We start from the raw sequence: 27,764 nt of genomic DNA on the forward strand, positions 1-27,764 counted from the left end.
GAAGTGGCGCCCATCACACTCAAGCCTCAGCTTCCTGCTCCACTTGGAGTTTTCTCTTCTGCTTCGACACTTGCTGTGGGCTTTCTGCCCTCCTTGCGACCCTGAACTTCTGCTTTTCCACTGCTTTCTCTGTCTCGAGCCTTCTGCCAATGGCCTCCTCTTTCTCTCTGAAGTCCAGGACCACTCCACCATTTCTGTCCCTGTCTCTGGGTCTTGCATTCAGACTCCCTCAGGGAGCAATGAGATTGGCCCCATCAGTCACTCTCCAGGGTGCAGTGTCCCAACTCGGTGAGGTTCTCGCACCAGATCGTGTCATCAGATGCTGACCAGCCTATAGAAAGCTGCCAATGATTGGAGGGCTGCTCCCCAATCCAGTCAGTTTGTGGCCATAATGATGGGGTTCCAGGATTAAAACTGTGGTATGAAAATTAGTAAAAGGAAACCTCCTTTGGAAAGAAACCCAGCGGCCAGCAGGGGGAACCCTCACACCCAACCACTCCTCAGCCAATCGCAGACCCAACAGGAAGAGAAAGAAGTCTACCCCAGCCACAGGAAGAAAGGTTTTCTCCTTGCCCAGCAACAGCCCAGCCAGTGAGAGGCTGTCACAACTCAGCCAATGAAAAGCCATTATCCGACAAACCCCCCATTTATTCCAATGGACTTTTTGTTTGTAACAGCCCTCCCAACTTCCCCCTTCCCTCTACAAAAGAGCGTTCCTCTCCTCTGTTCCCAGGACTTGCCTTGGTTTTGCTGTAGTTTGCTTGTCCCGAATTGTAATTCTTTGCTAATCCTGAATAAACCCATTTTTGTTACAAAATGACTGACGACCTTATTTTTAAGGTTCCCAACAGCAACCTAGGTCTTAAGAAACCATTAGTGGTCTCTTTCCTCCCGAGGAGGTTGTGGGTGAAGGTGATACTCGAGTTTCATGAAGAACCCCACACAGATACCAAGGCTTGATTTCATGTTAGTGCCATGTCCCCTGTTACCATTTTTTTTTACTTAAAAAAAATTTTTTTTAATGTGTATTTTTGAGAGAAAGAGTGAGAGAGACGGAGTGGGAGAAGGGCAGAAAGAGAGAGAGACACAGAGTCCAAAGCAGGCTCCAGGCTCTGAGTTGTCTGGCAGGGGCTCGAACTCACAAACTGCGAGATCGTGACCTGAGCTGAAGTCAGACACTTAACCGACTGAGCCACCCAGGTGCCCCGCTGTTCCCCATTTTTTAAATGCTTCAGCACCAGGCCCCCTCGATAACCCCCACAGACATCACCATTCAATCCCCCACTCCTTCCCATTAGGCACAGCGACACCCCAAGAGCCTTTCTTATCACCAGGTCCCAGTCCCCAGTTCTGATTGGGCACATGGCATGAAATCGATTTCCCATCCCCCTCGTCTACAGGATGAAGACAATATTCTGCAGGAAGCCACACTCAGGCTTCAGCCTGAAACTCTGGCTCTGGCCCCAGACGCCAGCTCGGAACACCATACCAATGTCTTCATGCAACCTGGGCTCGACGTTCTCCATCTGTCTTTCCGGGTCCGCTCTCGGCCTCTCTCCAGCAAGGCTGACCTAGGTCGACTGCATCAGGCAGCCTCCCGATCTCCCCGGCTTCTGACTGCATTTGGTCCAAGGGAGACACTGGCAACATATGAGAGGGCACATGGAGAGCGAGTTGGTGACAGATCTCCCCCACTCCTCCTGCCAGCCTGTGGCTATGTTTCTCTACTAACGGTCTTGGCTCCTGTCAGGAGTCTCTCTCTCTGGCAGCTAAGCTCTCACCAGGTCTGAGCTTACCAGGACCTTGTCTTCTCCTCTTGCTTTTTGAGGCTGAAGGCATTTGCTCCGAGATGCTGTCCTCCCCTGTCGGTTTTTCCCCACACTGCCTACACCTTTTGTAAATGATCCCGTCTTTGAACTCCCTTCAATTGCCTTCCCTGTTTTTGAAAAAATTTAAATAGACTTTAGTTTTTAGAGCAGTTTTCAATTTGCAGAAGGTTTCACTGATGCATTAAAAAAATTTTTTTTTAATGTTTACTTATTTTTGAGAGAGAGAGAGAGAGAGTGCGAGTGAGGGAGGGGCAGAGAGAGACGGAAACACAGAATCCAAAGCAGGCCCCAGGCTCTGAGCTGTTAGCACAGACCCCACTGCGGGGCTCGGACCCACAAACCGCAAGATCATGACCTGAGGTGAAGTGGACGCTTAACCAACGAAGCCACCCAGGAGCCCCAGATGCCTTTTTACTAACTAAATTCCATACTCTATTCAGACTTCCTTAGTTTTTACCTAACATCCTTTGTTTCTATTCCAGGGTTCCATCCAGGATACCACAATTACATTTAGTTTTCATGTGTTCTCCTGGCTAGGACATTGGTCACGCTTTCCTTGTTATCTACGACCTTGGCAATTTCGAAGAGTGCAGGCCAGCGATTTTGCAGAATGCCCCTCAGCTAGGGTTTGCCTTGTGTCTTTCCCATGATTACATGGAAAGAACACACATGTGGAGTGCCACTTCCGACATGTATCAAGAGTGTTTCATTTACCTACATGCATCAAAACCACATTCTGTTAAAAAAAAAAAAAAAAAAAAAAAAAAACCACATTCTGTCAACAGGACTTGACCACTGTTGACGTTAACACTGATTACTGGCCCACGTGGTATCTGTCAGGTTTCCACTCTGGAAAATTACTCCTTTCCCCCCTTCTTTTTCCCCCCGTTGTACCCTGTGCAACTCACACTTAAGGGAAGTTACGTTTTTCCTCCTTGAAGGTGAAGCTGGACTTGTGGTGGGTTGTTTTTGGTTTTTTTTTTTTAAGGTCAAATATACGTAACATAAAATTTGCCATTTTAACCATTTTTAAGGGTTTCTTTTTTTTTTTTTTTTTAACGTTTATTTATTTTTGAGACAGAGAGAGAGAGCATGAACAGGGGAGGGGCAGAGAGAGAGGGAGACACAGAATCTGAAACAGGCTCCAGGCTCTGAGCTGTCAGCACAGAGCCTGACGCCGGGCTTGAACTCACATACCGTGAGATCGTGACCTGAGCCAAAGTCGGCCGCTTAACTGACCGAGCCACCCAGGCGCCCCTGGGGTTTCAATCACCCTTTAATCTCTTGCCTGCTGGGAACCCAGGCTGAACGTGTCGCTCTTCACCAAGAATGACAACGTGTCTGAGTGTTTTATCATTTGAGATTTCCAGGTGAAGAAAAGAAATTCTCACCTTTTCAGCTGTTTGATTCCTACTGCACTTTTAGCCCCTATCAAGACTTCATGGGCCTCCCCAGGGATGGTGAGCCACTCCTGCTAGGGTCTCCCTGGCCACATATGTATCCTATTATTATGTTATCATCAGCCTATTATTATTATTAGTATTATTATCAACTCGTACCCAATTATTATTATTAGCCTCCATATTCTATTCTGGGTTTTTTTTTTGTTTGTTTTTTGTTTTTTTTGCATCGCACCGTTTTCTTTGTGGCTTTCCCAGGGCAGGAACTAGATCTCATTTATCTTTGTATCTTTAAGGCTGAGGACCACCCCAGAGACACAGTAGCTGCTCAAGAAATAAAGGAAGAAAAGATGGGATAGAAGCAGAAGGCGGCCTATTTTCTCCAAAGATTAAAGAGGGTGTTTATACCTGACAGTGGTGAGGGGGTGAGAAAATCCACACTCACCGTTACATATCTTAGAACACCTGTTCTGTGAGACAAGCTGGTGTTGAAAGGCATTATATATGTATTTCCACCCGGCAGTTCCACATGCAGAAATTTGAATTAAGGAAATAATCAAAGACTGAACTCAGTCTTGGCAGTGATGTTTTTTTGGTTTCTTTCGTTTTTGGATTTGACACCAAAAACAAAAGCAACCAAAGCAAAAATAAACTAGTGGCACTACATCAAATTAAAAAGCTTCTGCACAGGGGCGCCTGGGTAGCTCGTGGGTTAAGCGTCTAACTCTTGGTTTCAGCTCAGGTCATGATCTCACAGTTTGTGAGATCGAGCCCTGCACTGGGCCCCATGCTCCAGTGTGGAGCCTGCTTGGGATTCTCTCTCTTCCCCTACCCTGCTCTCCCTCCCCTGCCCTCAAAATATATAAACTAAAAAAACAAAATAAAATTAAAAAAAAAAAAAAACTTCTGCATAGCAAAGGAAACCATTAACAAAATGAAAAGGCAACCTATCAAATGGGAGAAAACATTTGCAAATCACGTATCTGAGAAGGGGAATTAATATCCAAGATATACAAAGACCTCATACAACTCAATAACGATTGTTTTTCAAATACTGGGCAGAAGATCTGAAAGATCTTCCTCTACAGTCCTCTGCTGTAGCAGCTGAGCTATCGAAGGGTACTGAAAAGACACTTTGCATTGGAAATGCATTGGAAGGGATGTGGAGCAAAGGGAACCCTTGAGCACTGCTGGTAGGAATGTAAACTGGGGCAGCCACTACAGAAGCAACACGGGTGTTCCTCAAAAAATTAAAAATAGGGGCGCCTGGCTGGCTCAGTCAGTAGAGCATACAACTCTTGATCTCAGGGTTATGAGTTCGAGCCCTTTGCTGGGTGTAGAGACTCTTAAAAATAAAATCTTTAAAAACAATTAAAAACACAAATACAACATGATCTAGCAGTTCTATTTCTAAGTATTTATCTGAGGAAAAAAAAAAAAAAAAACACTCACTCCAGGGGCACCCAGGTGACTCAGTCAGTTAAGCATCCGACTTTGGCTCAGGTCATGATCTCACGGTCTGTGAGTTCAAGCCCCGCATCAGGCTCTGTGCTGACAGCTCAGAGCCTCGAGCCTGCTGTGGATTCTGTGTCTCCCTCTCTCTCTGCTCATCCCCTGCCGCATGCTGTCTTTCTCAAAAATAAATGAACATTAAAGAAATTAAAAAAAAAAAAAGAAAACACTAACTCCAAAAGATTTCAGCGTTATTTATAACAGCTGAGATTTGGAAATAACTTGAGTGTCCGTTGATGGATGAATGGATAAAGAAAATGTGCCACACACACACACTAAAATATTTGGCCATAAAAAAGGAAATCTTGCCATTTTAGAGAATATGGATGGAATTTGAGGGCATCATCTTAGTAAAATAAGTCAGAGAAAAACAAACACCATATGATCTCATTTACACATGAAATATGAAACAAACAAAAAACTTGAATTTATAGAAAAGAGAACAGATTGGTGGTTGCCAGAGGCAGTGGGGGTGGGGTGGGTGAAATGGGCGAAGGTGGTCACAAAATACAAACTTGAAGTCACAAAATAAATAAATCATGGGGATGTAATGTATGGCATGGTGACTATAGTTAATAATGTATATCTGAAAGTTGCTAAGAGAGTAGATCTTAAAAGTTCTCATCACAAGAAAAACTGCAATTACGCAGTGATGATGGATATTAACTAGACCTACTGTGATCATTTCACAATATTTACAAATATTGAGTCATTCTGTTGCGCACCTGTAACTAATATAACATTATGTGTCAATGACATCTCAATTTAAAAAGACAATCAAACAGGGGCACTGGGGCAGCTCAATTGGTTGAGCATCTGACCCTTAATTTTGGTTCAGGTCATGTTCCCAGGGTCTTGGGATCAAGACCTATCTCTCATTATCTCTCTCTCTCTCTCTCTCTCTCCTCTCCCATTGCCCTTCTCCCTCCTTTGCTCTCTAAAAATAAAAAAATAAAATTAAATAAAAAAGACAGTCAAGGTATGTGGAAAGGTACTTGTACAAAGATGTTATTTTTAATGCAAAAACCAGACACAGCCTAAAAGCCCAGCAACAGGCTAACTAAATTATACTTTGACCATGCTATGGAGTAACACAGAGCTACGAAAAATGAAGTTGAACATTTACCGAATGATTATCTTTGGGCAGTGGTATAATGGGCTTGGATTTAACTTCTTGGTATTTTTCCAAGTTTCTCATCTGAACCATGTCTGTAACTAGGAAAAAAATGGTTGAAGGTTCCTTTTCAAAGGGGCTTTTACCATTTCAAACTGGAACATCAAAGATCATCAAAAGGTGAAGTTCGACCTGTTGGCCAGTTGAGTTTTAACCCAGCCAAAAGGTGGCAGCAACTTCGACCACTGCCTCCAGCATCACTATCCGCGTCCTGAGCACATTAAGGGTGGTGGGCCCCAGGAGGAGAGAAGTTGGAGCCTCCCGTCTCTGTTTGCGGGTTTCTTCAGCCTCCACCTCTGACCCGGCCCCCGGACATGGGCTTTTTTTGCTTGTTTTTAAAGCTCCTCTAATTGGCGCTAATGGCCAGCCACAGGTGGAAACCCACGGTTCTGTTCCATTGTGCCCATTTGCAGATGCGGCCCAGGGAAGTTCCCTGAGTCACAGAGGCAGAGCCAGATCTAGGTGTCCTGATTCCTAAGATGGTTCTTTGCACGTTCGCAAGCCAGTAAAATCAAGGGTGGGTTTTCGTGGATTGACGCACCTGGAGGGCCCCAAAGGTTTCAAGAAGGAAATAGGAGTACAAAGACTGCCGTAAACAACGTATCTTCGATCCCTGCCTCAACCCAACTGTAAGACGATGTCTGCGCAAATAGTTATCAAAAAGTATTTATTGAGCACGGTACAATTTGGAAAGACCACTCCGGTCTAACAGGGTGACGTGGAACAGCACTGCACCGTCTATCTGAAGGCAACTGAGTTGAGTAAGCAGCGATGATAAAAAAAAAAAAAAAAAAAAAAAAAAAAAATCAAAATACTGTTATATCCACGCTGGCTTTATCGCAGGAAAAAAAAACACCAAAAACCCAAAACCAAAAAACCACCACAATTGTAACCAGGCGTTTGCCCTTCTACTCAGTCCCAGGATCCCTGCCTCTTGATCTTGGCTACTACCAAGGAGGTTCTCTTACAGTTACCCTTGCACACTGAGAGCAACGCGTTCTCTTTCCACCCAGCCTCCGCCCTGCTCCCAACCAGCCCCAACACCTCACACCTGCTCAATGAGACAGATAAAATGAAACCCTGGAGTTTTTCCCTGGAAGGTGCATGGTGGAGAGAAGTTTAGACTCGGGAGTCAAAAGGTCTCACTGTGTGGACACCAGGGAAGTCCTCCATAAAGCATTTAACCTTCTAGGAGTCGGAACCTGCCTGTGAAAGTCATGACTACCAGGAAATCTCTGAGGTCCACTCTGATTTAGTCAATGACAGCTTTGTACAAACCCGGCCCAGCCCCGGTTTGTAAAAGATGTAGTTAATCTTTAACTAACCAGTGCTATGGTGTTACAGGAGAATTTGTAAAGGAGGCCCTTAATCATTTCCACATTTGTCCTGTTTTAAGAATTAAAATAAATTCAGCAAATGTGGGAGGTGAGAAAAATTCGATTTGTTGCATTCTAAAGTCACCCAAATGAAAACACTTCTCTACTGTTTGAAGGACCTAAATCAGCGTCCAAGAGCTGCCTGCCTTCTAGGCTTGGTGGGGAAAAAACTGATTTTCAATATTTAGTCTTCAACTAAAAAAATCTTTCATATCTTATCTTGAATTTTTAGCTCTCTCTTCCTTTTTCATCTATAGTGAGTGCAGTCGTGTTTGGGATGGGAAGGGGACAACCCCTACCATTCTGTTCGCCGAAGCAAGAAGAGAGGTCTTTGCAAGAAATCTGCTTATCTTGCTTTTAAAATTTTTTTTTAAGTTTATTTATTTTTGAGACAGATAGAGACAGAGCATGAACGGGGGAGGGTCAAAGAGAAGGAGACACAGAATCTGAAACAGGCTCCAGGCTCTGAGCTGTCAGCACAGAGCCCGACGTGGGGCTGGAACTCACGGACCATGAAATCATGACCTGAGCCGAAGTCAGCCGCTTAACCGACTGAGCCACCCAGGTGCCCCTGCTTATCTTGCTTTTATTTATTTATTTATTTAAAAAAAAATTTTTTTTCCAACGTTTTTTATTTATTTTTGGGACAGAGAGAGACAGAGCATGAACGGGGGAGGGGCAGAGAGAGAGGGAGACACAGAATCGGAAACAGGCTCCAGGCTCCGAGCCATCGGCCCAGAGCCTGATGCGGGGCTCGAACTCACGGACCGCGAGATCGTGACCTGGCTGAAGTCGGACGCTTAACCGACTGCGCCACCCAGGCGCCCCTTATCTTGCTTTTAAAAGGCAGGTTTAATTTTGCAGTCTGCACTCACATTCACAAAATTCACTGATCTCCCATGTGAAGAAAATAATGAGCACACCAGGCAAGTTTCCTGCATTCTGAGAGCTTATCACGCGCTGGAGACTGGCAATAATCAGCCACACAAAGGCATGTTTGCACAATGTGATACATGCTATAATGAAGAATCACAGGAAACAGAGCCTATAAGAGGGGGAGTGAGATTGGAAGGTGAGCAAAGGTGTCTCTTGAACTGACCTTTGAAGCTGAGGGATGAGTGGGACTGTTTGGAGAAAGGACAAGCAGCTGAGGCAGACCACGGGCTGGGTCGAGGCCAAAAGCCCCGGGGGTGGGGGGAGGGGGGAGAGCTGCTGGAGAGAAGTTTTCCAACCATCCCCTTAAGGTCCTATTAATTGCCCAGGGCAGGTGTCAATCATTTTCCTTTGGGAACTCTCCCTGGATTTGCAAAATACTACTCTTCCCAAGTCACCTGAAACAGACTCATCTTTAAAAACATTCGTTAACTTCTCAAATGCTCAAATGTATCAAATGCTCTTGTGGGGTATTTTTCCCCTCAACACAATGACCTCTTACCATGAACTTTTAGCTTCCTCTTAGTATTTCATGATCTATAGTAAGTGAAGTCATGTGTTGGACGGGAAGGGGGACACCCCTACTATGTAGCTGAGTGCCCCGGCTTTCTAAGCAGGTAGAAGACAATTCTCTGTAAGAAATCTGCTTGTTGCACTTAAAAAAAAATTTTTTTTTAACGTGTATTCATTCTTTGAGAGACAGAACAGAGCTTGAGCAGGGGAGGGGCAGAGAGAGAGAGAGGAAGACAGAATCTGAAGCAGGCTCCAGGCTCTGAGCTCTGAGCTGCCGGCACAGAGCCCGACGCGGGGCTCGAACTCATGAACTGTGAGATCATGACCTGAGCTGAAATTGGACCCTCAACCGACAGAGCCACCCAGGCACCCTGCTTATCTGAGTGCTTTTAAAGCACAAGAGGATCCTTGTCCAGAATTTAGTTTCCTCACCAAAGGTAATGTTTCAAACAGTTTGAAAAGCACTAGTGGGAAAATGCACACTTCTTCAGCTTCCTGAATTTGAGAAACAGGGGAAGCGTGTGGGGAGAGAGCAACAAAAAGCAGTCTGTGGATCCACCTGTGTGTGTAAATGGCGTGCGTGTGTGTGTGTGTGTGTGTGTGTGTGTGTGAATAGAAAAAGCTGTGCCACATTTCCAGTACGTGACAGTTCTTCTCTCCTGACTCTGTCCCGTTTTTAAGACAAGGCAAAAGGAAAGGTGGGTGGGTCTCAAATTTATCTAAAAGTTACTAGATGTTGGGGCGCCTGGGTGGCTCAGTCGGTTAAATGTCTGACTCTTGGTTTCAGCTCAGGTCATGATCTCACGGTGTCGTGAGTTCTAGCCCTGCATTGGGCTCTGTACTGGCAGCACAGAGCCTACCTGGGATTCTTTCTCTCTCCCTCTGCTCCCCCTCCCACTCTGTCTCTGTCTCTCTCAAAATAAATAAGCTTAAAAAAAATTAAAAGTTACTAGATGTCATGTGGCACCGAGAAGAAACAATTAAAAAGAAAAAGAAAATTATAGAGGGTTTTTCTAGAATGGAATACACCCCCACCCTCTCCAATAAATTCTGTAATTCGATGCTCACAATATCCCATCCCACATCGAAGCCAGGTTCTTCTTCAGTTACCAGATCTAGAAGTCTACTCATAAATAAATGCCACCTTCGGGTCACCAAACCGGCTCCCCGCCCCCAAAAGTAGTTGCAATTGTAAATACATTGCTTCTTTCCTTGGCACCTTGTACCTCTCCCAGGGAAAGGGCAGCTTCTGTGGGTGCCCAGGGCAGGTCACGGCAGCAGAGAGCCCCCCACCGCCCCCGCATTTGCAGCTTCTGTGGTCCCTCCCGCCCGGAGTCTCTGTGCACTGCGCTGGCTCCCCGAAGCCGCAGTGGGTTGTATAACCACACTCTCCGAAAGCCTGGAGGGGAGCGCGGGGAGCCTTTTTTTCTTGACAGCATCTGTCAAAAGTCCCTGGTGCCAGTTAAGAAGAGACCCACTCGGCAGGGCAGGGGTGGCGTCTCGGACCCCCTGTTGGTAGGGGGTGGGGGTTGTGGACCTCTCCAGGAGCGGTATTTAAACCTGAACTTCTGTCCTTCGAGCTGGAAATGCAGGGCAGTGAAGGGCACACGGAGCCCCTTGGGTGTGGACCAGGGAAGGGGGGATGGGAGGAAACTCATGAATCCCTGGGGTGGGGGCTGGGGGGGGGGGGGTTCGCAGAATTTCTCTCCGGAGAAGCCTCTCACGAAAATGTCAAGGACATCTCCCCTCCTCTTTCCAATTACGTAACTCTTACACATTTGGGAGGATATTCGCGAACATACATTTCACTTACGAAGGCAGAAAGTCTTTAGACTGCATCTAAAGCTCCTGGTGCATCTGATGTCGGAACAGACCTGGCTGCGACCTGGCCGCCTCAGAGGTGGCATCCTGGTGACCGCAGCCCCCCCTCCCCCCCCCCATACCCGGCGCCGGGAGCCGGGTCGCCGCCCGGGATGGCGCTCGCGGGTCCCCGCGTCGCGGAGTCTGCAGGCCCAGCACGTCCGCAGGCTGCCCCCTCCCCCACCGCGGAGAACACCTGGCAGCGGTTACCTGCGGGGCCGAGACTCTCCGCAGCCCGTTGGCCGGCCCCCCGCCGCCCTTGCCGTTGGCGTCAGACAGATGCCGGAGCCCCAGCGCCCGCGCCGCGTCCTCCGCGGGGTCCGCGCCGTTCTCCGGGGGGCCTTCCTCCGGCGCCGGGAAGAGCCCGCAGCGGCGCTGGAAGCGAGCGACGAGCTGGGAATCCTGCAGGCTCCGCAGCAGCTCGGCCATGGTGAGCCCGGGGCCGCGCGCCGCCGCCGCCGCCGCCGCCACGCCGATGCCCTCGGCTCGCACTGTCCCCGCCGCTCTCGCTCCAGCCGGGCCGGGCACTCCGGGCGGAGGGCGGGCGGGGCCCGGGGCGCCGGCCAACAGGTGCGCCGCTCGGGTCCTAGCGCCGCCCCGCGCGCGGGCGCCCAGGTGGCTGCCTCCACCTTGCGCGGGGCGCGCCCCGCCCTCCTGTCCCTCCCGGCGGGCTCGGGCGGGCTCGGGCAGTCCCCGGCGTCCGGCCCGGTCGCTACTGGGCGGAGGCGCACAGGTGTCTCAACCGCACCCCTCTTCGCGCCCCCGCACGCCCAATCCCTTTGGGCTGGTGCAGACGTGCCACCTAATGGGAGCGGCCGAGCACAGTGCGGACCTGAGCCTTCCTGCCATGCGCGGGCTGATCCCGTAGTGACCCCACTTTCACTACTGAGCCCAAGGTGAGGTCGGACTGCCTTCCAGCTCCCTCACCCAGCCGTCTACTCCTGCCTTTCTTTGCCTGCTTCGCGCAAGAATGGGCCCCCTCAGGAAGGTGCCCAAGTTCTTCCCAAACTGATGCAACGTCTCCCCGAAGCCCGACCTCCTCGACCTTGCTCAAGAACGGAGGGAGTTGAAAGCACACCCTGAATCATCCTCCGAGTCCTTGCCCCTGCTCTTGTGATTTGGCAGTCGGTTCACGAACACCTTCAGAGGGGTGTGGAGCAAACGCTGTTCTTTCTCGGTTTTCTGCATTGAGAAAGATGCTGCTGCCTCTCCCTTCTACTTTTTTCTGCTCTGCCTCTAATTACTTTAGGCAAGGGTGCTGGAGAGACGGAAGATCTTTCGTGACCTTTAGACCCTGGGGGATCAAGGTGTAGGGCTGGGAGGAGGATTTGACATCTCCCTGCAGCTGAAGCCAGGCCTGCTTTAAGGATCCCAGCAGGAGAGAAGCAAAGGAAATGTCCTGCAGGTGGCCTTGGTTTGTCTTCCTCTTGCTAGAATCTCCTAGAAGCTCAGAGATTCTCCCCCCCTACCCCACCCCTGCGGCCCGGGCCTCTGCACTTCCTCACATGGAGTGAGGTCAGTTAGGCCTAGCAGCTCAGTCTGCAACAAAAGTACAATCCTAGTCCTGCGTCCGTTTACAGCCTCAGGCCCCGTGTGTGCCCCCTGGTAGCCATGCAAAGGCTTCTGAGTATTTAGTTGCACAAATGACTATGAACAAACACCTGCCACTTTCCCATTCCTCCAACTGTCCTTTTAGATCAGGAAGCCTTTGGGACGTAGCGTCCAAGGATGATTTGGTCTCCCTCATGCCTTAGTTTCTGCTCTCCTTCCCCAGCCTGATGGAGAGCAAGATCAAGGTGGCAGAGAAAGCAGTGAAATTTGGGAGATACTTAACTTACAGAAGGCGCACAGGGCTGCTGTCACAAGCAGGTGGAGACGTCCGGTCCCGGAAGCAGAAGGCCCCTCTCCCCAACGTTGCTGTCATTTACAGCCACCGGGCCCAAAGCCTATAGTTTAGTTTTAAAGGCTGAAGCTGGAGTCGTCCGTGACCTGTTGTTTTTATGTGTTTAAAGAAACAGGTTTTCCCATGAAGACACTGGAGTGATGGATCTCTGCAATTTAATGCTTCAGTTTTCCTTTCCTCTCACGTATTAAAAAGAAGCCAGGCAAGCTCAACCCATGTAACATAAAGCCAAAGAATTGTACGTTCACACAGTCTACTTTACCTCCTTGGAGGGCCATGTGCTGACTCTGGCTTCCAGTGACTTGTGATGTCACCGTGTGCCTCAGTCTTTTCCTGTGATAGAAGAATAACCCGCGCCTCCTGTCTTACAAGGCTATTGTGAAAAATCTTTAGAAGGCGACCGGGTGACATAGCATTGCATGTGCCAGAAACATTCAATTTAGGCAGGAATCTTCAGGAGGATTTGGCCCCGGATGTCTCGAGTGACACTGAAAAGCTGGTGCCCTCTGGCAGGGATCCGTATGCTTCCCCAGATCCTGTCTTCTAAGCACAGGCTGATGTCCTGACAATAAATTTCCCAACCAATCTAACAAAAATCACCGTCTTCGAGAAGCGAAGCGGTAAACTGAAGGACTGTGCCAACATAACATCTAGTGGAGAAGTTACAGGATAGCCTGAAGTCATGCGTATAAATAAATAAATTGGATGCAGGAAAAATAACCTGTAGCTTTTTGGACAGTTTAGCACTAGTCATGCCTGGGAGAAAAAATTTTGCTGTTTCTCCCCGCCCCACCCCTGGCCCAGGGCAGAAGTCAAGGTCTTTGTACTTTGCTTCGTTGTGTATATAATAATTGCCAAGTGACATATTGTAAAGGAACGACGATGGATGTATTCATTAGAGCGAAGGTTAAACTGCTGTAAAAAAGAGACCCCAAAATCCAGTGGCTTAAAGAGCACAGCTGTTTGATTTCCCTTTCATGTAACAGTTCCCAGGTGAGAGGTCTGGGTGTGAGAAGTTCTGCTTCATGATGCTACACAGTAACTCAGGTTCTTTTCATCTTATTGCTTCACTACCCCGTGGGACCAAGCCGAAGGTCACTGTCCTCCTCTGCGTGATTGCAGCTGGGTTATGGGCACGTCTGAAATCCAGTGAATGTCCTAAACAGCAGTCTATGTTGCATCAGTAAGAACATCGGTACATGGCCCAAGACAGGCTTGGAAATGTCATCTTTAGAGGGCAGCTTATGTCCTGCTTAGACTATATTTCTGTGAAAGAAGAGAGGACAGATTTGTTTGGTGGTTGGAAATCGAACCAATGTTGATTTAAATGTTGCGCAATATAAATCTATGTTATAATTCAACCCATTACCTGCTCGATTTTATCTAGGCAGTCTGTCTTTGATTTGACACATTCTAAATACTCATGGGCAGATAACAATTTTTTTAAAAAAAGAAAACACTAAAAATAAGTAAATTTGAAGGGAAAACTGTCATATCTTTATTGAATCAAAACGAGTGGGGCATCTGGGTGGCTCAGTTGGTTAAGTGTCCGACTACAGCTCAGGTCATGATCTCTTGGTCTGGGAGTTCGAGCCCCGCATCGGGCTCTGTGCTGACAGCTCAGAGCCTGGAGCCTGTTTCAGATTCTGTGTCTCCCTCTCTCTCTGCCCCTTCCCTGCTGTCTCTCTCTTGCTCTAAAACATAATAAACATTAAAAAAAATTAAAAAAAAAACCAAATTAGAAGAACATGGTGTTACAATGCCTTTTAAATGAAAAACTTTAGTAATGATTGCATTATTGCATTTTAAATTCTTTTAGAGTTCTCTCTCTACAGAGCAGGTCACTTCCAAATGGCAACTAGACCATTCACTTTTCAACTTGGCAGTATTTCTTAGATCAAGACAGGTGGCCAGGGTTGGGATTATGTATTGGTTATCCACAGCTGCATAACAAATTGTCCCACAAATAGTGGCTTAAAACAACAACATTTATTATCATGAAGTTTCTGTGAAGTTCAGGAATCCAAGGAACATCTTAACTGGGTCCTCTGGCTCTGGGTTTCTCACAAGGTTGCAGTCACCTCAAGGCTCAACCGAAAGTAGATCAGCTTCCAAAATCACTGAAGTGCTGGCTGGTAGATTTCCATTCTTTGTGGGCTATTGGCCAGGGGCCACCCTCTCTTCCTTGCCATACGGGTCTCTCCATGGGACAGCTCACAGCCCACCCACCAGCTCCCTTCCTTCCTTCTGAGAGAATCAGAGAAGACAAAGTATCCATCTTCTATAATCAGATATTGGAGGTCGTACACCGATATTCTATCATATTCTACTTATTAGATGCAAGTCACTAGGTCCAGCCCACATTCAAGGAGAGAGAGGATAAGACAAAAGTGTGAATGGTAGGGTGTAGGGATTACCAGGACCTCCATTTTGGAAGCTTCCCACTATAGGTTCTTCACATCTACGTTAATTTTCTAACTTCATACCTGCAATATCAGTCTTTATCATCCCTAACGAATATGATACATAGTCTTGGCCTTAAACAGCGTCCATCTGTTGCAGAAATAAGATACACATACACAAAAAAATGTGCAATGATAGGAAACTGGTGTAGTGAAAAACATAGGCTATCCGAAGACCGATTACTAGTGAAAAACTACATATACCACAGCTGTAATTCTCAAATCTGGGATTAGAATTACCTCACAAATGTGCCAAAGTTACAGATGCCTTAAAACAATTAAAAGCAGAGGGGTGCCTGGGTGGCTCAGTCAGTTAAGCATCTGACTCTGGATTTCAGCTCAGGTCATGATCTCATAGTTAGTGAGTTCGAGCCCCATATTGTGGGGGGAATTCTCTCTCTGTCTCTCCCATTCTCTGCCCCAGCCCTGCTCACTCCCTCTCTAAGTAAGTAAACAAACAAAAACAATAAAAAAAAAAAAAAAAAGACAACTGAGGAGAGCCTGTGTGGCTCAGTCAGTTAAGCATCTGACACCTGCTTGGGTCATGATCTCACGGTTTGTGGGTTTGAGCCCCGTGTTGGGCTCTGTGCTGACAGCTCAGAGCCTGGAACCTGCTTTGGATTCTGTGTCTCCCTCTCTCTGCCCCTCCCCCACTTATGCTCTCTGTCTCTCTCTCAGAAATAAACAAATGGTAAAAAAAAAAAATTTTAAAAAGACAATTGAAAGCAGAAATTATTAAGTTAGAAAACAGAAAAACAATGAAACTGATAAATCCAAAAATTGAATCTTTGGAAAAAAAATCAACAAAATTGAAACACCATTAGCATAACAAAGAAAGAATAAAAGGAAAAAAACATGAAAGCTCAAAATTAGAAATGCTAAGGAAAAATAATCATTAAAAGCAGAGGAAATTTGGAAAGTCCTTAGAAGGTACTTCACATGGCCCAATGCAAACAAATCTGAAAATGTAGGCAAAATAGACAATTTTTTGACGTTTTTATTTATCTATTTTGACAGAGAGAGACAGAACATGAGTGGGGGAGGGGCAAAGAGAAAGGGAGACAGAATCCAAAGCAGGCCCCAGGCTCTGAGCTGTCAGCACAGAACCCAATGCAGGGCTCAAACTCACGAACCGTGAGATCATGACCTGAGCTGAAGTCAGACACTTAACCGACTGAGCCACCCAGGCGCCCCTGAAACAGACAATTTTTTTAGAAAGAAACAACTCACTAAAAATTGATCCCGGTAAACAACGTCTAACAGAGCAATCATCACAGAACTAGATAAAGGGGTTCAAATTCTCCCCCATAAAAAGCACTTTACCCTAGATAACTTCACAGGGAAATTCTACCCCCACCTTTCAAGAATGGATAATCTCAATACTACTTATTCCAGAAGAGAGAAGTTTTCAATATTCCTTTTATAAAGCCATTATGATATTGATCTCAAAACTGAAAGAGCATTAAAAGGAAAACAACAGAATATTCTCACTTGCCAATAGGGTTCAAAACCTTAAGATATCAACAGCTAAAATCTAGCAGTCCATTTAAAATAGAATGTATTGCGGCCAAGGGCAATTTGTTCCAGTTGTAACATTAACAGGTATAATTAAATAACAACAACAACAAAAATCCATCAGTATTGTCCATCCTATTAATAGCGCTAAGGAGAAAAGTCATATGATTTCTTATGTGGGTTGAATTGTGTCTCCCCCAAAAGCTATGTTGAAGTCCTAACACCCGTACCTCAGAATGTGACCTTATTTGGGAAACAGAGTCACTGCAGGTGTAGTTAGTTAAGACGAGGTCCTACTGGAGTAGGTGGGTCCCGATCCATCGGACTCGTGTGCTTCTAAGAAGACCACTGCCTGAAGACAGACACACAGGGAGACCGCCATTGCTGATGAAAGCAGAAACTTGGGGCTACACGGCTGGAAGGAAGACGGAAGATCACTGACAACCCACCAGAAACTAGTGAGAGGCAAGGAAGGCCTCCCCAAAGGGGTTTCAGAAGGGGCGTGGTCCTGCTGACACCCAGATCTCAGGCATCCAGCCTCCACAACCGTGAATTAACAAAGCCTACTCCTTTAAGCCACCCAGTTTGGGGCACTTTGTCCCAGCAGCCCTGAGAAACCAATTTAGGCTCATTTTGACACATGCAGAAAAGTCATGTGACAAAATTCAGCACTCATTCTTGTCAAAACCCCTCAGTCACATAGAAATGGCTGCCGTGTCTGGGGTCAGTGAACCCTTGGTGTTGGTTGGAAGGGAGAGTCCCCGGATTGTGTGGTGGAGTCACACGGGAGAGATAAATTGTGTCTGTACGCAGGGGGCCCTGAATGGCAGATTATAAAGTTGGTGGTGTATGTTTGAGGTAATGAGAAGTCACTGAAAAGCAAATGAGGAACCTGAGGAAAGCAGTGTTTCCAGACAATGACTTGGGAGGCTGGCTATTGGATGGAATGGTACGTGGAGGCAGGGAGAAGCAGCTAGGGATGTGGAGATTCATTTCAGCGCCATTTCGATAATTCCGACGTTAAAAAAGTGTTTATTTTTTGAGAGAGCACAAGCAGGGGAGGGGCAGAGAGAGAGAGAGAGAGAGACAGAGACAGAGACAGAGACAGAGACAGAGAATCCGAAGCAGGCTCTGTGCTGATAGCAGTGAGCCCAACGTGGGGCTCGAACTCACGACCCGGGAGATCATGACCTGAGCCCAAGTCATGACTGAGCCACCCAGGCACCCCAATAATACTCATTTTTTAAGACTTTTTCAAGTGGAATTTTACTTAATAGCATAGACAAGCAAATGTGAATCTATTGTTTGGGTTTTTTTTTTTTATATACAAATGGTAACATTCTTTACATAATGTTCTCTGTCTTGCTTTTCTCACTTATGATATAATTGGAGAGTGTTCCGTATCATTGGAAGAGACACTACAATTTATCTTACCAGTCATCTACTGCAGAACATTTGGGGTGCTTCCAAACAATGCTATTCCTGATTTGAATGTTATGTTCAGGCAGCTCTGGTCCAGGGTTCAAGGTGTCAGGCAGCTGATTCTGGTCCTAGAGTACCTTTGGAAGCCACAGGACTACCTTGGAGGTAGGTAAAGAGACCAAACCCAGTCTGGAAAACCCATCCAACCCAAGGTGAACCAAGGTGAACTGGGGCAGGGTCGGGTGGGGGGGGGGGGGGAGGTATTCTCAGAGCGGTAGAAAATCCTCTCAGTAAAGGAGGTTTTCCTCCATGGTCCTTGGCTTATAGGAGTGTCACTCCAGTCTCTTCTTCCTCTGTTGTCACATGGGGCTCTCCCTGTGTGACAGTATGTCCATTTACTAATATCAGGTACTGTTCTAGGCTCGGGGTCACAGAAGTTCGAAAACACCCCAGTGCCCTTGGATCATGGAACTTATATTTTAGGGGGGGACACAGCTAATAACTATCAAGTAAATACGTAGTTTTAGGGTAAGGAACACGGTGCCGGGAGGGGGGAGACATATTTAGGAAGGGATATTTGTGTAGAGACCTGAAGGAAAGGAAGGAGCGTGCCCTACCCAGATCAGGAGAAAGAGCATTCCAGACAGAGGAAACGGTGTCTGGAAAGGCCTTGAGGCAGGCCCAAGTTCAGCCAGTTGGAGGAACCACCAGAGGCCAGCAAGGTGGGAGAGGCTTGAGGGCAGGGACTGACTGGGGAGGTGTGAGCAGAGGCTGGATCCCGTAGGGCCATGTAGGCTGTGATAAGGAGTAACACTCCCACTTTACAGATGAGAAAACTGAGGCTCAGAAAGAGGAAACGTGTCCAAAGCCCCCAATGTGTCCTGCCAACTGTAAGTGGCAGGTGGATTTGGTGCAGGTCTATGTGACTCCAAAATTTCTTCTATTACTACATTACGTTCTAGTCCCAGGGTTTGTCTTTTACTCTTTGTGTCTGTATTGGAAAGTATCCCCGACATGAACTAAGCACTCCATAAATCCTCCTTCAATGACTACTGACCTAGACTAAGAGTAAAATCTCGCCGTTTTTAGAGCTCTTAGAATTTACAACGCATTTTCAAAATTGTTGCATGTAAATTCTACGACCTTGAGAGGCAAGTGGTTTTTACCTCCATTTTACGCGATTTTCCCCCAAATTACAAAATGTATTGGATACTTTTTGCAGGATCTGCCATCGGATGCGGCTCTTCTGGGGGGAATTCCCTTCCCCTCCACAGGCTGGCTCCCCTGCGCAAGAAGGAAGAGGAACGGGAGAGGCGGTTGGCGGTCATGTTGGAGCCCTAGGTCCCCTCCCCCACTCCCCCACCCCCTCCCTCCCCCCCAAACCAAGCCAGAGTGAGCTGGCCTTGGGCTGGACACTTGACCTAATTTGAGCTCCCCAAATGCTTCCTCTTTGGCAATTGCCAGACCCCAGTCGGCATCTGCTGAATGAAAGAGAAGAAAATTTAGAAACCAGAGCCTACACCGCGTGAGGAAGAAATGTGGCAGATGTGCAGGGAGCAGGCGAGGGGAGCAGACCACCCCCAAGTCGGTTCTATGGTGCCTGCTTCAGTCTTTGGGAGGCTCTTCCCACGCTACCCTCGAACCCCTGGTCTCAAGTTCCCCATTTCTATTACTTGTGGCCCAAAGAGGCCTAACTCAGATATCCAGGAATTGGCAGAACATGGAAACTGAGGCTCTAGAACTCAGACTTGGGTGGTTTCCCACCTTTCTGTCACCCTCAGGGCACCGCTCAGCCCCCCCTCCCCCCCCCAGTTCCTGCTGCCATGGAAACCACTAGTTCCCACCCCCACCTCCCTAAACCCCCACCTGCCCCAGCCCCATGGAGTGTTGGAGAGCCCTGCACAGTTGGGGCTTCCCAAGAGATTCTGGAACTCAGTGAATCTATTGATAGTATTTCACCTCATGATGAATCAAATTGCTTCCTGGGCTCTGCTGAAAATCTCGTCACTTTATACGGGTAACACATTCTGAGACCCAAGCGATCTCTTGGCACACAACCCTTTTAGAATTTGCAAACTACTATAGATGAATTGCATTGCTGGCAGGTTGTTTTTTAATGCATATTTATATCTTTTCATGTATACTATGTAAAGTACCTGAGGAGTAACAAACAGCCTTAGCAGACTGGCGACATATCATTTGTTGGTAAATTGATCAAAGCCCTAGGCTCCACGGACTAACCAGCTCGCGGAAATTTTGAAATGTAAAAGCATAAAACTCCTCTTGCATTGTTCAGGGTGCTACTCGTTGCTTCTAACTAATGGAAACCAGTTTTTTTCTGTTGGGACACTTTCTTTTTTTTTTTTTTTTTTTTAATTTTTTTTTTTTCAACGTTTTTTATTTATTTTTGGACAGAGAGAGACAGAGCATGAACGGGGGAGGGGCAGAGAGAGAGGGAGACACAGAATCGGAAACAGGCTCCAGGCTCCGAGCCATCAGCCCAGAGCCTGACGCGGGGCTCGAACTCACGGACCGCGAGATCGTGACCTGGCTGAAGTCGGACGCTTAACCGACTGCGCCACCCAGGCGCCCCTGTTGGGACACTTTCAATAAATCATCAAACATAAATTCTCTTAGGGAGAAAAAAAAAAAACAAACCCTCTCAGGCTGGGAGAAATTTCAGCTTAAAACCTTGCTTTAAAAGAAAACAGTTACAGGTGATGTTCCTGCAAACGGGGCAGAAAGAGGGCAGGCAATAAGAAGAAAGGCTGGGATCTTCGATTCCCCTCCCCACCCCACCCCCCACCCCCAGCAAACATTTGAGGGGGGGGGGGCCCAGTGTGCCTACTCTCATAAGCATGAATATTGGTAAAGAGTTTGATTTCAGCCAGGATTTCTTGGTTTGAATCCAGTTGAATCAAATCACATGACACAAAATACTTTTCTTCCAAAAAATTTTGATGGATTTTGAGCACTTTATGAGGAACACTGTGCAGTCTAGCATGCAATATCTACCTAGAGAACCCGAAGGAAGGGAGAGATCTCTCATGCCCACCAATTTGAAGTCAGTCCTTCCCTCTGGCTTATGCTTTGAGAAAACATCAAAACATGCAATAAAGAAAAGTGAACAATTTCTTCCCATTCCATCAGGCTTGTGCTGGCTGGGTCAAGCTCGTATGCTGAGTGCTCCAATTTAAAACAAACAAAAATATGTCCTTGACTCTTCACAAGTGGTGTATTAGGGATGATCATTTTTATTCCTAAAGAACATTTCCAATGAATATCACTCATTGTTGAGCCACTTCCGATAACCAGTTTCCTGGGCATTTGTATAATGGATTCCAAGCACAAATTCAGCAAACCTAACACTTTCTGAGACCGTGTTTATTACATAGCCCTGGGTAAAACTGTAGCACTTGGTTATCGCAATTTTAAGGCCTCTAAATAAACTTCCAAATCGAAGGGAAGCAGTTTTAGTTACACTTCATGCATATATTCATGAGTCATCTACAAGCTAAAAGTTGGGTGGAAAACTGCACAGATATCACCTCCAACACACAGCGTCTAGTAAACAAAGCAAGCCCCAGAATAATATGGAACAGGACGTATAGCATTTTGCTATGGGTAAGCTACTAAAATACATAAAATGCACGTGTGTGTGTGTGTGTGTGTGTGTGTGCATGTGCTTGTGTCTGCGGATGCAAAAAGAAAAAAAAAAGAGACGAAGATCCAGGATAAAAAACACCTGTTTGCTAATGTAGCTGCCTCCCGGCATAGAATAGGAAGAACCCGAACTTTGGGTTTTTACTATATGCACCTGGGATTTGTTGGGAGTTTTTCACAGGCACATATTTCTCTTGTAATTTGCAAAGGTTTATTTTTCTTTTAAAACCCTTCTCACTGGTCAGGCTTGGCTAGTGAGAGGAGCCAGTTCCTGAAAAAAAATGCTTATGAAAAAGAGATCATTGTAATTATACCAAGAGGTGACAGTCATAGAAATGTGGCTAGAAGCCACCAGATATTACAAGCACTTCTTCAACATTAAAACAATATTTTTTAATGCGTATTTATTTTTGAGACAGAGAGAGACAGAGCATGAGCGGGGGAGGGGCAGAGAGCGGGAGACACAGAATCCGAAGCAGGCTCCGGGCTCTGAGCTGTCAGCACAGAGCCCGGCACGGGGCTCGAACTCACGGACCGTAATATGATCCTTTAAGCGGAAGCACCTATGGTCTAACAGTGTGCAGATGACCAATCTGTAACTGGCCCGAGCACACAGGACCAGCACCCACTCTTTACGAGAGCCCGGACCACCAGGCCTGCCAATACAGGCTCTCAGAATCAGGGCTACAGCATGGCTTCGGCAGAGAGTCTCCACGAGCAAGTCCGAAAACAAAAGTTAGAGCCAACTGACACACGGGAACCAACATCAAGAGGTTTCAGAATCTGGCCCACACCGGGATCTTAAAAGCAGACTCCATTGCCAACCTTTAAACAATTGCAAACCTAAAAGAATCGGGTGATTTTGTGTACGATATGCATTTCTAGCCTCACTTTAATAACTGGCGCCTGATACCACAGGGCCAAGATTCATTGTGGCAACACTCACCTGAGCTGAATATCCACTGCCCTCTCTAGACGGGGCACCATTCTGGGGTTTTCTACAGTTTTCCCCACTCTGTATTATTTTCCATCCTTTCCTTCATTTCTCATTTCATTGCTGGCTTGGTCCTTGAAGGACTTGTGTTTACGGTCACTGCATTTATTTATTTATTTATTTGCTTATTTGTTGTTTATTTATTTATATAATTTATTGTCCAACTGGCTAACATACAGGGTATACAGTGTGCTCTTGGTTTTTGGTATAGATTCCCGTGGTTCATCACTTACATACAACACCCAGGGCTCATCCCAACACGTGCCCTCCTCAGTGTACTGCATTTAAAACAAGGAAGGCCAGCGGCACCTGGGTGGCTCAGTCTGTTAGGTGTCCGACTCTTGGTTTCAGCTCAGGTCATGATTTCATGGTTCGTGGGTTCGAGCCCCGCATTGGGCTCTGCGCTGACGGCTCCTTACCTTAAGGAATCTGGAATGCAGTAGAGAAGACAGGACAGGCATCAGTGTCATTAAATCTAGGAATAAATTTGGCCCTCAAACCTTCTTGTCTTCCTTAAGCATAACTAGCAATCAGTAGCTGATCCTGCGTTTGAAATTCCTTGAAAAGGTTAAATTTCATCCATCTGAACATTTGTGGAACTTCTATTTAAGGGTATGTTTACACATTGGCAATTAAAAAAAAAATTTTTTTTAACATTTATTCTTGAGAGACAGAGACAGAGTGTGAGTGTGAGCAGGGGAGGGGCAGAGAGAGAGAGAGACACAGATCTCAAGCAGGATCTAGGCTCTGAGCTGCTAGCACAGAGCCCGATGCAGGGCTCGAACCCATGGACTGTGAGATCACGACCTGAGCTGAAGTCGGATGCTCAAGTGACTGAGCCACCCAGGCACTCCATGGGAGGAGGGAGAGGATCCCAAGCAGTCTCTGTGCTCTCAGCACAGGGTCTGACTCAAGGCTCGATCCCACAAACTGTGAGATCATGACCTGAGCCGAAGTCAAGAGCCAGATGCTTAACCAACTCGGCCACCCAGGCGCCCCTACACAAGCGAGCTTTTAATTCATAAGAGACAGGAAGTTGTCCCCTTTTTCGAGTGGGTGCAAAGTCTTCTCCCTCGCCGGGGTTAAATGATCTTCTTTTTCTCGACTTGGTTCACCTTCACTTTGGTGGTTGGTTCTGGGAGAGCAGCATAACAGAATCTGTGCCAGTGTCAGTGACCTGTGAATAGTAAACGTCACCCATGCCTCACGGACTTCCAGGAAGACGTGCCAGTGCCACAGAGCCCACGGGCAGGAGTGCCCGCATCGCCTGCTAGGGCCCTCGCAGCTAAAATCGTGAGCTCTTGCTGGCCTTTGCTGTGTGGGAGGAAGGAGGCCAATTTTTTGGTAGCTGAAGTTAATAATATAGTTCTACCTTGTGGATTCATGTCTTTTCTCTGATTTCTTAAAAGATAATACTTCCAAGCTCTCCCTTTTATCACAGGGCTGGAGGCCTAAAAACATTTCCCAAACTCGCTTTTACTGGCGTAGTTCTGGTTTGGAGCCCTCACAGGGAAGATAGTAGTGTGATCGTTGTAGCAGAAGCCATTTTGCTCCTGGAGCACTGGCAGCCTAGTGTGGAAGGTTCCGCAGATGACAGACGTGAGGTTTGGCCAGCAGCTTCTGGGTGCCTTGCTATGAATCACCCGCCTCCTGTGACTCACCACACCATGCTGTGATTCTTTATTTCCTGATCACCTAAATGCCAGTGGCAGATTCCTCATTACAGCTGGAGTCCCAGGAACACCAACGGTATCCCATAGTTCCGGTCTGAGTCTAAAGGCCTAAGAACCGGGGAAGCCCGCCGTGTAAGCTGGCCCTTTACAAACATTATCTCGAATCATTACAGCAACTGAAAAGTTTGGAGAAGTTACTATGACTCTGACGGATGAGAACACCGAGATTTGGAAAGGTTACGTCATTTGTTATAAAATATAACTTTAATCCATTATTAACTGGCATTATCAATTCAGCAGTGGCCTAACCGTTGAAGAACAATGGTTCTTTTTGCTTTAGGGCAAAGCGAGTTTCTTTTCCATTCAGAAGCTGTTGGGGAGAAGTCCCATTTAATCCCCTTTCTCAGCAGCCACCCACAAAGTCACTGGGACAGCCAACATGGTAAATAACTTTCAGCACAGGGTAAGGAAGGCAGGATTGGACTGGTCCATTCTGAAGGGATGTCAGGCTGACAACTAGAGATCCGGGAAGACAGAAGGCACAGCACAGAGCAAAGCTGAAACAGAATAGCGTGGGTGGAAGTCAGGGAGTAACGTGAAGGATAAAAGTTGGGTCAGTGGTTGAGGGAAGAGATAACAAAATGGCCCCATCATGATCTGCAAGGGGCCAGCAAGAGGCCGTGTGTGGATGAAATTACAGGAACCATTTCATTCTAGACAATGATCCAAATAGTTTTATGAAAATAAATTTAATTATGAAGTCAGACTGATAAAATTTTACTAAATGTTAACTTAATAAAAATTATGTAGTTATTCAGTGTTAGCACAGTCATTAAACTACATGTGTTTGTCTTAAAAACATGGAAGCAAAACCAGTTGTCATCTTACGAGCTAGGATAGGTCTCCTTGTAGTGATTACAGATTTTATTTTATTGAAAAAAATTTAAATGTTTTTATTTATTTATTTATTTATTTTTAATTTTTTTTTTTAACGTTTATTTATTTTTGAGACAGAGAGAGACAGAGCATGAATGGGGGAGGGGCAGAGAGAGAGGGAGACACAGAACTGGAAGCAGGCTCCAGGCTCTGAGCCATCAGCCCAGAGCCCGACGCGGGGCTCGAACTCATGGTCCGTGAGATCGTGACCTGAGCTGAAGTCGGACGCTCAACCGACTGAGCCACCCAGGCGCCCCTTAAATGTTTTTATTTAAACAGTTAAAACATTTAAACATCTATTTAAAATTTTTTAAATGTTTTATTTTTGAGAAAGAGAGATTGCAAGCGGGGGAGGGCAGAGACAGAGGGAGACACAGAATCCGAAGCAGGCTCCAGGCTCTGAGCTGTCAGCACAGAGCTGATGCGGGGCTCGAACTCACAAACTGTGAGATCATGACCTGAGCCGAAGTCGGACGCTCAACCAACTGAGCCACCCAGGTGCCCCGATTTTTTATTTTTAAAAGTTTTTTTTTAAGTTTATTTATTTATTTTGAGAGGGAGAGAGTCAGAGAGAGAGAGAGAGAGCACAGCAGGGAAGAGGCAGAGAGACAGGGAGAGAATCTCAAGCAGGCTCAGCACTGTCAGCGTAGGGCCCGATGCTGGGCTCAAACTCATGAACCGTGAGATCATGACCTGAGCCAAAACCAAGAGTGAGATGTTTAACCGACTGAACCACCCAGATGCCCCTAAATATTTAAGGAAGAATTCCATTATGTTTACAAGCCAGTATCCCTGGATGTTTGTCACATAAATGGGGTATTTTTATTTTAACACAAGTAGTTATATGCTTGGTTCACAGGACACCATTAAAATGGATTAGGATCTTTTTTTTTTTTCCAGATGATTTGGATCTGAATATCTTTATTTCAAAATATAAACAAAGAAGAAAAACTTCACTGCAGCAACTTTAATTAGGTTGACAAATATGTTAGTAAATCATCTACTTCAGGCCCGTTATTTGGTAAAACTTGTGTTGCTTTAGGAGAGGGTGGCACCTCTAAAAATGATCAGCAGGAAGAAAACCGTGTCTGATGACCAGAGCAGGGCATATATGGCAGCTGGTCAACTAATGGGTCCTATAACCGGCAAAGAGATGGGCTTCTGCAGATAAAGGAAAAAGCACAGTCATGTTGCTAAAAATACACGTCAGTGTTTGGCTCTTAGATATCAAATGGCTGACCCAGTACCAAATGCATGAAGCTAAGAACACCTTGCAAAGTCACTGCAGCGAGGTGCCCAGAATAGGTAAATCGATAAGACACAGACAGTAGATCGGTGGTTGCCTAGGACTGGAGGAGGAGAGAAGTCGTGGGTGATGACTGCTAATGGGGTTTCTTTGGGGGATGATGAAAACGTTCCAAAATTAGATTCGCAGTGATGGTTGCAGGATTCTGTGAATACATTATAAGCCAATGAATTGTATGCTTTAAGTGGGTGAACTTTCTGGTATATAAATTATATCCCAAGAGAAGTGTGTTTAAAAAAAAAAAAAAAATCCTTTAAAAAAGAGAATCACAAAGACACCAGCCCACAGCCCTGATATTTAGCTGCTGAACCAGTGTGAGCAACAGCGTACCTACACACAGCTTATTGGGCAAAAAATAATCCTAGCTTTTAATAACCACTGTTAGTCAGGTTTTCTGTGTCTTGCAGTCAAAAGCATTCCTAATTAACACACCTTAAGTTTTCATTCCATCAATATTTATTTAATGCGTTCTATACGGCAGGTATTGTGCTACATAGTAGAGAAAAATCCACTGCATTCCCATGACGTGCCAGGAGATTTATATACTTTAAAAAAAATTTTTAACATTTACTTACTTTTGAGAGAGAGACAAGGCGCGAGCAGAGGAGGGGCAGAGAGAGGGAGACCCAGAATCTGAAGCAGGCTCAGGTTCTGAGCTGTTAGCACAGAGCCCGACGTGGGGCTCGAACTCACAAACCGCGAGATCATGACCTGAGCCAGATTTGGACGCTTACCCACTGAGCCACCCAGGTGGCCCATAGGAGATTTATATACTTTGTATCATCAGTGCCTCATGGCAGTCCTGGAAAGAATGGCCTGTCCCTTCCAGGCACACGGTCTAGGGAACTGTTTTGCCCCAGCAGTAGGCCACCCACCTCATAACTCTCCAACAGTACTGCTTAGAAATGCAAATTCCCAGATTCCCCCTGGACTTGCTGAATCAGATCCACAAGGGATAAACCATTGGCTGATACTCTACAAAGGTGGCCCATAAAACATACCTGTACTTTTAGGAAGCATTCAGCATAAATATGAAATCACTGAAATAAACTAATTTGAACCAAACTTCTGATTGCAGAGGAAAAACGTCACAGATCTTGGGGTAGAAAAAATAGGGAGTTAAAAAAATATGTGTAAGGCCCAGTCCCTGCCCTCAAGAAGGTGTGGTATGCAGAGTTCTAAGATAACCCCCAGGATTCCCAGCCCTTGACATATACACACTGTCTCCAAAATATCCAATCAAATGCTAACCTAGATACTGCTCTGGAGGGATCTGCAGATGTCATTCAGGTT

General features: G+C 46.3%; 1 protein-coding gene and 1 long non-coding RNA gene across 6 annotated transcripts in view; both read right to left on the reverse strand.

Annotated features, from left to right (window-relative positions):
* The window catches only part of SGPP2 (sphingosine-1-phosphate phosphatase 2), a 109,691-nt gene extending 98,422 nt beyond the window's left edge, over window positions 1-11,269 (reverse strand). The window contains exon 1 of one of the 3 annotated variants that reach the window (XM_058703386.1): window positions 10,808-11,269. In XM_058703386.1, coding sequence (XP_058559369.1) covers window positions 10,808-11,026 — 219 coding nt within the window. In that variant the 5' untranslated portion in view covers window positions 11,027-11,269. Of the gene's footprint in view, window positions 1-10,539; window positions 10,655-10,807 lie in introns of those variants that run through there. The other 2 variants (XM_058703400.1, XM_058703394.1) reach the window with 2 other exon arrangements.
* Window positions 11,270-14,470: 3,201 nt separating this feature from the next.
* LOC131497295 (uncharacterized) lies at window positions 14,471-19,234 on the reverse strand. Of its 3 annotated transcripts, none has more exons than XR_009254881.1 (4): window positions 19,113-19,234; window positions 17,912-18,027; window positions 16,708-16,892; window positions 14,471-14,747 (listed from the first exon to the last, which is right to left on the reverse strand). It is a non-coding gene; the product is annotated as an uncharacterized LOC131497295 (long non-coding RNA). The 3 variants fall into 3 exon arrangements; XR_009254877.1 differs by having other exon boundaries at window positions 17,912-18,057; XR_009254880.1 differs by having other exon boundaries at window positions 19,066-19,234.
* Between the last annotated feature and the right edge of the window lie 8,530 nt (window positions 19,235-27,764).

Source organism: Neofelis nebulosa, chromosome 2, assembly GCF_028018385.1.
Source record: "Neofelis nebulosa isolate mNeoNeb1 chromosome 2, mNeoNeb1.pri, whole genome shotgun sequence".
NCBI lineage: Eukaryota > Metazoa > Chordata > Mammalia > Carnivora > Felidae > Neofelis > Neofelis nebulosa.